The 11955-nt window shown below is 35.1% G+C and overlaps 2 protein-coding genes across 2 annotated transcripts; one reads left to right on the plus strand and one right to left on the minus strand.

The window, feature by feature from the left end:
- Positions 1–4377: 4377 nt before the first annotated feature.
- Positions 4378–7631, minus strand: LOC100249480 (upstream activation factor subunit spp27). Its single transcript, XM_002270671.4, has 2 exons — positions 7178–7631; positions 4378–4587 (listed from the first exon to the last, which is right to left on the minus strand). The coding sequence occupies exons 1-2, from the start codon at positions 7397–7399 to the stop codon at positions 4462–4464; spliced, it is 348 nt and encodes a 115-aa protein (XP_002270707.1). The 5' UTR covers positions 7400–7631; the 3' UTR covers positions 4378–4461.
- Positions 7632–11327: 3696 nt separating this feature from the next.
- Positions 11328–11955, plus strand: LOC104877579 (uncharacterized). Its single transcript, XM_019226530.2, has 3 exons — positions 11328–11437; positions 11527–11622; positions 11719–11955. The coding sequence occupies exons 1-3, from the start codon at positions 11366–11368 to the stop codon at positions 11953–11955; spliced, it is 405 nt and encodes a 134-aa protein (XP_019082075.1). The 5' UTR covers positions 11328–11365.

Consider the following 11955-nt stretch of genomic DNA (forward strand, 5'->3'; position numbering starts at 1 on the left):
TTGGTGGAGCTACCTTTTGAGTTTTGAGATAGAGGATGCTTTAATCAACTAGCCTTCATACCTATTCATGGTGGTATTTTTTAACTTTTCAAATGGGAAAATTGTACTCTCCCACTTAGTTATATGCAATTTTCCTTTATTTTTAAAAATTATGTTTCTTTTAGGAATGATGAATGAGGTTACATACGGTTTTCTTGATTCCATTCTATGCTTTAAAACCCAAAATGTGTTTTTGGAAATTCATATATGTTCAAGCTAATATATATATATATTTTTTTTCTTTTTAATTTATAAGTTTATTATGCTGTCTCACATCGAATAAAATTCATAACACCATATATATAAAGATTCATTTTAATTATGCGGATAAATTTTAAAGTTGTAAGAACCTGTGATCCATCCTAAAAAGGTTAGGGTAGACATACAAACCCACTTTGAAAATTTGGGGGCAAAAATTTCATTCATTCTTATAAAATAAAATATGGTCCTTTATCTTTCCGGGAGAAAAATATTAGGACTTAAAAGAATATTTATAGGTAGTGACCAAACCCTTTGGAATAGGAAACTAATTTTTAATTGAAAAAGATTAGATTTGAGTTAGGAACTTATCAACATAATACGTGGATCCATTGACTTATGTTGAAACCGAATTGGTAGACAAACACATGATTAAATGACCATAAGGCCTCATTCGGGACGAAATTTCTATGCTATAATCATAATCTTGCCGCCCAAAGCATGATATTTCAACGAAACTTTCATCAAGTACTCACCCCTTGACTCCTTTCCCTATTAGTACATGGTTTGAACACCACCCTCTCCCCTGGGTCATATGCGATCATTTTTCATTCTTGGACACTAAAAAATTATGGACAACATTAAATCATGTGCTTATACATGTTAAATAGCCAACTTGTTTGAAAGGTATTTGATTCAGATTTATCAAGTCACTACGTCTCTAGTAACGTGTTGGACAGTTGCAGCCAGGACCATCTTTCCGATGCGGCAGCTCCACATTGAGAACAGTCTGCAGTGCCTACTTGATGGTGCCATATTTCCGTAGGTCACCCATTCGCTAAATTGTTACTGAATAATGCTCAGTGGATGCACCTCGCCTTTAGCATAGCATAGTTGAAGCCCGAAGGATACCTGATTAAAGGCCTCTAACGGGACACGCACCAGTGGCCTCCGTTCATGTGGTGCAGCTTTATTTGAATATTTCATTCATTTGCTATTGTTGATGAAGCACACGAGGAAACTGTTCACGTAGATACATTGCAAGGCTACAGAATGGGCGCGAGACCTTTTCAGGTGACATGTGGAGTGAAATTGACGCACGGTCTTCTTGTATTGCCATCTGCCGTCTCCCTCTGTCGCAACGTCTAGCCAAAATCAAAGATCTGGAAGTGTTTGTTTGTTTTAGCGCCACCAAGAGAGGACCAGAGCTCATTCCTCTGTTACCTACTTCATGGCTTTCATGGCCACCTTCTGGAGTACCCTTTACAAGCACCCTTTCCAGATACAATTCCTTGGTTTTGTGGAATGACACTCAAGTCGGAAATGAGTACAATGTCCTGGTTAATAAGCATTATGACCTTGTTACCAACTCCTATGTGTTTGAATGGGAAGAGTCCTTCATTCTTCGCCTAGATGGAAAGGTCGCTTTGGGTGAATACAAACTCAACAGTCCCTACAGGTGGGCATACAAAGTTTACTGATTCAAGCTCCAAAAATTCCAAGGTTCATCAGAAACCTCCTCAGTCTTTCCCTTCTTAGCTGCCACGGACATTGAGGATGCTATGAATAAGGGGAAAGGAAAAAGTCATTACCACTACACCTCAAGAGAATGATTTCAAAAATCCGGAAGCTTCTGCATCTCTTGCTAAGAATGTGCTCATTTCGAAGCTTTCAAAGGATTCTCTTGATATATTCTTCATCCAATAGTGTTCCACTCCGAAAGGATGCTAAAGTTAGTGGCTACAGGATTTCCCCCTCAAAGAGGTCCTACTGTGTACTGCATTACCAGAATGTTCCACCATCTTCTTCACAGGTTTCTTCCATATTACAGAAATTCCAAAAAGGAAAAAGAAATTAATGGTGAATAGATGCATAAGCTAGCAACCCGGGCAAAACCAATTTTTTGGTGGCAGTTTGTGTTCACCCTACAGAGGTAAGAAGAAGGGCTTCATCAGCAAGAACATGTAACTGAGAAAAACGAGGTTGGATGGTCAGGAGAAGACTTTGAAACTGGTTCAGAATCTCAATCTGATGAATCTGATTTCTCCAATTTTAGTCCAGATGAGCTTCTACAGTTAATTGGTGACACATCAGTTATGAGAAGGTTCTTCATCAACTAACTCTTCACCCTCATGAGAATCCATCATGATTCTCGGCACTTGTCTATTTTTCTGACACGTATCTAGCGGAGACTGGTCTGAAGAGAGACAGGGGAATAATTCTGTTTTAGTCACGAAGAATATGGGCAGCAACAGAAATCAGTTCATACCAAAAAAGAAAGCCTTCTAATTGGAATTACTGATTCTTCTTCGACCAGTGGAAATGCCTTGGCTGTCATTAAAGGAGATTATCATATGGCTGACAAAAAGGGTGCATTCAAAAGAATCTGAAGACACGATGGAAAATCAGGTTGGGACCACAGCATATAGAAAGTGTCTCATAGGCTGAAAAAGGGGAACTACGGAGGAATGGGGAAGCTCCCAACGAATCGGTACTCCTGCTTCACAAAACAAATAAGACGCAGATATGAAATGAATCATCTACCACTGCAAAGATCACACCCCCAAAGACGGAAGATGCTGCTCCAGACTCCGTTTCTGCACACTGGAAGTCCTGAATCACATTTTGCACTCAACAGGACCGCTCTTGTGAATCTTGCTAAGCATGCTCATGGGAAACTTTTGTGAATCATTATGCTATGCCAGCAACCAGAATATGGATTTCTACCGAGCCTGAAGAGAGAAGGATTTGATTCTTACATCCCAAGGAGATAGGAAAAAAAACTACAAATGAAATAGAGCTTCCAGATTGCAGAATGGTTTTCAAACACTGGGATTCTGCAGTAGCAAAAGTCTTTGGGCAGTCCCCTCAACCCTTTCATCAACTTCAATTACAGCAACAATTTCCTCAAGCACAACAAAACTTGTCAAACTAAAATGCTTAGAAGGAGACTCAAAATTTTTTTATTTGGGTACGAAAGAGGGCAGAATGCAGTCAAGGACCCAGTGCAGTCACAATGCCCCTACCGGACCTCACTCCAACATTGACTACCTCAGTGCACACTTTCCTTCTAATTTGGTCTTTCTTTTCTTTTCTTTGTGATCTTACTAGTTTTGATTCAAGTGTTCAAAATCTTTTTCACCGGAATAATTCCCAATTTTCAAATTTCATTCTCAGTTATCTAGGCATCAAATCCAGATTTTTAACAAACTCTATATTGTCATTTCCCTTCTAGCATGCATTTTCACTATTTTCAACTAATTTTCACGGTTTTCTCGTTTTTTTCAACAAGCATGAACAAACTTCATGGTTCCAAATAATGGAATTCATTGAACTAACTCATGCAAAAGTAATTTGAGTATTGGTGGGGGGCCAACATCCACGACACCTTTGATATTGATTCAAGCTAGGTGTTTGTTTGACATTTGATTGATATTGATCCTCTTTGTGATGCATGAGATTGTTTTGCACCTATTATTGAGCTAACCTTGTTTCCCATTGAAGCGCTTAGTGGGTCATCTAGGTACGCTCTCTATCACCCATTTTCCAAAATCCAACAATATGTAAGGCATTGTGAGCTATATCTATGATTGATGTTGTCCTTGATTGCCATGACGCATCGTTTGATTGTTTTTGATAAAAATGCATGTTGTGTGCCAATATTCCTGAACTAACTTTGACTATCTTATGAAAGCACTTGAGAAGTGGTTTAAGTGCACACCCTAACTCTCCTTTATGATTGTGATTTGACTTTTTCTTATTTGGCATGCTAGTATTAATAAAATCTCGAAATCACTTTAGTCTACCTAGGTACCTTCAAATCAATCGATTAATTGTCATATTTCCCTTGACTAGGCCAGTAGAGACCTCTTTAGGGCTTAGAGGGGTGCTCCCTCCTTGAGGTACCTTCCCAATAAGTAACCTAATTCCCGGATCTAAACTCGGGCTTTTCAAAGACACGTTTTTCTTAAAATATGAAGTCATTTCTTTAGGATTTTTCTTTCTTGTTTTATTTTTATTTTTTAAATAAAATAAAATAAATGGCGACTTTGACTTTTCCAAAACTAATTTTTCACCAACAAAAGCAAGTCTCGCTGATTGAGTGGGAATGCACGTGAAAAATACAGGTCCACACAAGGGTTACCCAAAGAAAAAAGAAGTTTTTCAAATACAATTCTCATAGTCCAAATAGATCATAAGAGTTCAAAAAAGGCAAGTCTAATATCAACCAATTTTCACAAAATGGGGAGACAGCAATTTCGCGATCTCTAGAAACCCAACCTTGTCTTTCCCATCAAATATGGTCTTCAACTTCTCATCACAACAAATCTCTTTCTTATTTGTAGGATTCTGCAAACATCATAGTTAGGTCATGCCAAGTAAATGAGAAGGATAAACAACATTGTCCCAAGAAAAATGAGAGAAATGGAAGGCATGCAAGTCTTTTAACTAGTTATCAGTTTGGAGGATCAACATGGGTTATTGCTGGCTGGTAACTTAAGAACAAAGAAAAATGGAGAATGATGAAGTTCTGAAAAATTCTGCTGTTTTAGGTATTTGAAATTTACAAGAAATCATTTTTCAAAACTACATGTCTTCAACCCTCTAATCAAAACAGGTCTTAAATTACTTCAGAAGGAAACAGTAAAAAAAATTTTGGGGCAGATTAATGTCCGAGGAAAATGAACTCTGTCTTTGAATGACTCAAATAGTTTTTTCGAAAACATTTTCCAAAACTAACATGTCTTCAACCCTCTAATCAAACAGGTCTCAAAATACTTCAGAAGGAAACAGTAAAAAAAATTTAGGGCCAGATTAATGTCCAAGGAAAATGAACTCTGTTTTTGAACGACCCAAATAGTTTTTTCTTAAACTTGTACCCTGAGCTTTCAGAAGATTCATCAAACAATTATTTTATTTTTTATTATGGTGAAAGCCAATGTATTGAAATACAAACTTTTCTGATAAAATGCAACATAAAACATTATAGGCAGATCCAGCTCATGGGACTAAAGCTAATTATAATGTTGTTTTTGTATGTTATTGATTCATTGGGTCCTGCAATCAGATACTGGGATTACACCTTTCTCTAGCAACAAAATGCTATTTATTCTATTTATAAGTAAAGTGAGTATTAATAGAAAAACATCACAGGAATGTAACCTAGGTGCATAAGATGCATACATGGAACACAAAACCTAAAAGGAAACAAACAAAAGGAAAGAGAGGGAGGGAGTATTTTTTTGTGTACCCTCTTTCCTATTTTTTGTTTTGTGCTCTTTGTATATGACCCAAGTACTCTTGTGCGCTTTTAGCATTTATTAATACACTCTCTTACTCATCAAAAAAAAAAAAGGAAAAAGATAATAAAACTATCACCTTTCTATCTCTCACCAACCCCTGTATAACTCATGCTGCCAATAAACACATGAAAAAGCAACTAAAGGAAAGTCATCCATGCTAATACCCTCATTCAGGCATCTATAAGGACAAATATGACATTCCGGTTAAAGGGTGTCCTACTGGCTTTTAATAGCTGAGGCAACCTCAGTAGGACAACCCCTTACCCCTTTGTTATTTAGGTGATGAAGAGAGGAGGTGAGGACAAGGCAGCATAGCACTTACTGTATATGGGTGACATTATAGCCTTATCTGGGGCATAGAGAAAACACTTCAGGCAATGAAGGGGCATCCTGATTAGTTTTGAGGGAGTCTAGGATCATAATTGATTTGGATAAGAGCACACTGATTGGATCAGTTAGTTAAATAAGTAGCGGGGCCTGAAGGAAAATTGACATGCTTTCCGGTTGTTTGCTAACTTCTTATTTATGACTTTGGTTCCTCCCTCCAAAGCAAAAGCCATGTGGAGTTTGAAAATGAGAGATTTAGGAGACAGGAGGGTGGATGGAAACAAACAGTGCTTATCCAAGGGAGCTAACCTAACTGACAAGGAGCAAACTCTCCACTCTCCAGCCTTGTCATGTATTCAAAAATTTAATATGAAGATTTTGAGGAATATAACTACTCTTTGAAATTTCTTAGCAATTAAACTTGTCCTACCCCATCATTCAAGAGAACCAAATTTATTGTCAAGCTGTATATAAATTGATCCTAATGTTGGTAAGGAGGGGCCAGATAATGTTTAGAAGAACTTCCCCTGAGGAGGGGTTTGGATGAGAAGAAGAAACATCATTGATGGGCTGGAATGCAAGTTGACCCTTAGTTGAGGAGGAGACTGGGAACAATTGGATAAGAAAATGGCTTTGGAGGCTGTTGGCTTGTGATGAGCAAGTTTGCGAGAGTAGCACATAGCAGGGCAAGTTGGCATTCATCAAACTCTAAAGTGAGCATATAGAAGAGGGATTGTGATAAAGCTCACCCCATTTTCAGTTGGGGTGGCAGATGGTTTCCTTTGGCATAGTACATGAGGCATAATGTGTGTACAAAAGGCAAGAAAAGAGGGCATTTTTTAGGGCAAGGAACTTCTCTTTCTCAACCCAAGGAGATTATGCTGAGCTCCTTTAGTTTATTTGGGCCTCATTAGGTGCCTTGCTGGTAAATTTTCATTATGCATCCAAAAATGAGAGGTTCAACTCAAGAATAGAAGTGTGAACATTCTTCTTTCTATAATCGCCATTTATAAGAGCAAACCCCATTTCGGAGATAGGTTCCAATATTGGTTTTGAACATTATAGCTTGGCAGAGTCGAACCCCATTTGAACATAAGCAAGTGATTTGCGGTGACTATAGGAATAGTTGATTCATGAACTGGGGAGTTGAGAAAATTGCTTTGAATGTAACGTCATGGAAATCAAGAAAGAATAGATAACAGAAGAAGCTACCCACTGAACATAACATGACATTTACATGATAATAACATAATGAAGAAGAAGAAGAAGAAGAAGAAGAAGAAGAAGAAAGAGGAATGGTAGGGGAGAACCTGGAGATTGTGGAGTTTGATGTGTTCCCAGACTTTCTTGATAGCAAGGGAGCGAGAAGCTTGAGGAACGCCTCCTAGAAACTTCCCCAGTTGAGGGGATACTGGAACCGGCTTGGTTATGCCACCGCCCTGCCTTATCACTTTGGTGTTGGTGTTGGCATTGGCATTAGCCTTGGCCGCTTCCATCAGAGCTCTGCATCCACCCAAAACCCTTGACCCCATTTTTCCTCCTTTGCTCTAAAACTAAAACCCCACACTCCCAGACATCAATATGCCTCAGCAGTAGGCCCCTATATTTTTTATGCTACTCAGTAGGGAGTAGGGGCTTGGGTGGGGGTTTCCCTCCATCCACTAATTTCAAACATCCAACTGCTGCCGTTCACTTCACGCTCTAATGCTTAGGGTTTCATTGTCGGCGTTTTTCCAAAATAGGTCTTAAAAGTAGAAAAGAAATGAGGGCGTTTGGAAACTGTTTTTAGTTTTGAACGAACTCTTAACAAAAATAATTTTTAAAAATCTATTTTGAAAATACGCTATTTTTTAAGAATATACTTTAATTATTATGGACTCTTTAAAAAAGTAATTTTATAAATATAAAAAATGATTTAAAATAAATTGTTACAAATAAAAATTATTTTAAAAGTTTTTTATAATACAAAAAATTTGTTAAGAATATTCCAAAATTTGAAATATACTTTTATTCCATTATGAAAACTATTCTTAAATCTTAATAACTAATTTATACCAGTTATTTTTAAAAAGTGTTTTACAACAAGTCCTAAGTTTTCTTTTGTATATATATTAGAAAATAATAGTAAGTTTGATATAAGAAACAAAAATTCTTAAAATCTCACATTAGAAAAATAATGATTTTAAAAATTGTTTCAAAAAATTAAATATAAAAAAGTTCTACTATCGGTAAATCTATGCTTTTTATGCAACATATTCTACTTTTAGTCTTTTACACAGAATTTAAAAAAAAATTTAAATAAAAAATAGCAAGTGTATCCAAGTCACCACTAAATTTTTGACTTTTTAAAATTAAGGGGAATTTATGTAACTATACACCAAGGGGCAAAATTTTGCCTTTAGAAACTTTACTTTTTACTTTTCAAATTCAATAGATTTTGTGGAAAATAAACGACCTTTCATACACCATAAGAGACCTTTCCAAAAATACCCTCGTGTACTATGACATAATTAGTTGCTCGAAAAAGGCAGGTCCAAATCAATTGTCCACTTAAGCCAATGACATGACTCATTTACATGTCACCGGCCAACTAAACACTACACGTGGCAATATTTAAAAAAAAAATATTTATTAAAATATAACAAAATGGATAGTGAGATTTACCCGAAATCCCTTCCTCTATCTTGAACCAAACCCCTAAATCCCTTTTTCTCTTTTTGAACCAAACCCCCCAAATCCCTTTTTCTCTTTTTGAACCAAACCCCCCAAATCCCTTATTCTCTCTTGAACCGAACCAAACCCCCAAATCCCTTCTTCTCTCTTAAACCAAACCCCAAATACCTTTTTCTCTCTTGAACCAAACCCTAACTCCAAAAACCCATATTTTTTCACACCCGCAATTCGCGAGGGGAGCTTGCACTGAAAACAGAGAGAGGTGGCCCAAGCTGAGAGGAGCTTTCCTAGGTATGAATGTAATGGATTTATGAGTTTGTTTGGGTTCTTATTGTTGCTTGTTGAGATCGGATCTAGCATTTCTCATTTCTGTAACTATCAGTTTAGTACTTGAGACCAAGGATTGAAAAGTCGAAAAATTTCGGCGATATTTCGGAGTAATATCGCTTATTGGCTAACTCCAACACAATATTCGTCACCGATTATCGATCGACAGAAATTTGGGTAATTTTTAAAAAATATCGTCAAGATTTCGATATTTATCGATATTTTTACCCATTTTTCGAAAATTTCCCGATATTTCCTACCAGTCCAGCCCGCGCACAAGATACAAAATCCAGGAAATTTATCGATGTTATTTGGTAATTTGAACATGATTTGTAGGTAAAGGTTGCGTTTTTCAGCCTGGCTCAAAAATCGTGGATTTAGGGTTTATGAAATTTAAATCCAATGGCACAAAAGCAAAGAGACCCCTAGAGCAGATCCAAAAAACACAGGGAGCAAAAAAAATAAAAGCATTTTTTTTTTCGTTGGGAGTTTTGCATGGATTTTCTTGGAAATCAAACGAGGATGAATTTTCCCGAAAATCGAATGGGGGATGGATTTTCTTAGGAATCAAATGGGGGTTGAAAAAAAAAATAATAAGGCATTTTTGGTTAAATCCAGTTTTTATGAGTGATATTTTAAAAATTAAAATTAATTTGATAAGATAAATTATTAATAATTTTAATTATTTAAATAAATTAATGTTAATAGAAAAATTTGTTACCACATATTTTTAATAAAATTTTAGAAATTAAATCTCAAAGAAAATATTTTATATAAATTAATTTGTTTTTTTGGTCTAAATTGAGAATTAACTTTTTAAGTTGTTCCCATTTCAGGGACTGTGTTCTTCAAACATTGTTTTAAACATTTAAAAATAAAAATTAATTTGATAAGATAAATTATTAATAATTTTAATTATTTAAATAAATTAATGCTAATAGAAAAATTTGTTACCACATATTTTTAATAAAATTTTAGAAATTAAATTTCAAAGAAAATATTTTATATAAATTAATTTGTTCTTTGGTCTAAATTGAGAATTAACCTTTTAAGTTGTTCCTATTTCAGGGAGTTTGTTCTTCAAACATTGTTTTAAAATTTAAAACAATATGGCTTTTATTTATCAATATAAAAAAACATTATATTTTAATTTACAAAAAAAATAAAAATTTACATGAACTGTTATATATATATATAACCTTTTCAATGCTATACAAAATGTACTACTACTTTATAATTTTAATAATAAATATAAGAAATTATATCCAAGACACTAAATAATTATAAATAATGAATAAAAAGAATCTTTGTATTGATTTGGTTTCCACTTTAATACTCATTAGTTTTTACTTTTGACTATTATTTCTATATTATAATACTGTAAACTATATTGATTTGGTTAGATGAGTACGAAAATTTGAGGCATACCATTTGTTTAATTGGCTAACCCTCTGAAATGCACATTGTGTGTTTTTATTTGGGCAATGGGTATCATAGTGGGTGACCCTATATATAACAATTTCACCCTTATTGATAACCATATTATTGAGAGGTTGGGGGAAACCGATCTCAATGATTTTCATTTACATGATGTAACAAAATGTTTCCCATTTCTTTGTTAATATATGTTATATTTGTGTAATAATTATGATGAACGTATATAGGAACACTATATTCACGTTCACATGTCTTTAACATTTGATTAATTTATTAATGAATTATGGTTGTTTAATGCAATGATAATATGAACATAAGGTGTCGTTGTTCTGGCCGTAGATTCCTCTCTGGAATCCATTTGCTCTCAGAAGTGAAAAAAGATGTAATAAGAGAACTTGGTTTTGGTGGGCTATTGCAATTAGGTTGTAAGGAGGTTAATTTAGATTTATGTTTTTGGTTGATAAAAAACACAAATATTGCTTATTCCCAACTCGAGTTATTTGGGGGTAAGAAGGTCTCTTTGACATGTCATGATGTTGGGATGACGATGGGCATTCCACATAGTGGAAGAAAGTTAATTGTTGACAAGGAAACTATTAAAGCTAGTCAAATGCCGAGTTTGCAGGATATAGAGTCAATGATGGTTGGCATCGATGATATTGAGGAATTTAAGCGGGTCTTCTTGATTTTTGCTTGTGCAACCTTATTAGCACCCACATCTCGTTTGGAAGGTAGTCACTCGTTATGGTATATACCCCGAGAGCAGTTACTTGGGAACATAAATTGGGGAGAATATGTCTTAGAATTTTTTATTCAAGCTATACATGAACATAGGAGGAAGGAAATTATTTGGATTAAAGGGTGTTTGATGTTTCTACAAGTAACTTTTTGTCTTATTTATAAGTATGTGTTCAAGTATTAGATATTTAATAATGATTATACACTATGTTGGCCATGATGTTACCACTAATTATGTCTTATATAATGCAATAGTTATTATACTTTTTAATTTCTAATTTTCTAGCCATGTATGTGGAACTTTCCACTCCTCGCATTGCTGCATGGAACGATTTTTTGGTCAAGCAACACATAAAGTTGGAGTTGGAAATGCCTGGAGGATTGGCAAAGTTGAGGTATAATTAGCTTTTAGTTATATTAAGATAGTTGATTACCATTGTAATTAGATTATTGGGATGACAATTTACATGTTTTGTAATGATAGTTGGTTAGCACATCGGAGGAGCAAGATGAAACAAAAAAAAATAAGGCTCATGCAGTTGATGACCCAGTTGACCCAGATGAGAATGAAGACTTTGATGTAATCCTTCATACCTAATGACTATGAATAGTAGCTTATATTAAGGCTTAGTTTAAATATATGTCACTTAATGTTCCTTCATTATATTTGACTTAGGTTATTTGTGCTCGCATGGAGGCAACACAACGTCAAATCACCGATGCACAAAGTCGTCTTAATAGTCTTATTGCATCATACAACCGTGAGATGAAAGTGTTGAGGACTTGTTTCACCTCTTCACATTATCGCACAAATGAAGGCCAACGGTCGAATTGTCATGAACATGTTAATGAAAGTGATGCACCATTTTATACAAATAATCCACAACATTCACCTGTTCATTCTGGTGGTTAA

This window comes from Vitis vinifera, chromosome 2 (genome assembly GCF_030704535.1).
Source record: "Vitis vinifera cultivar Pinot Noir 40024 chromosome 2, ASM3070453v1".
Classification (NCBI taxonomy): domain Eukaryota; kingdom Viridiplantae; phylum Streptophyta; class Magnoliopsida; order Vitales; family Vitaceae; genus Vitis; species Vitis vinifera.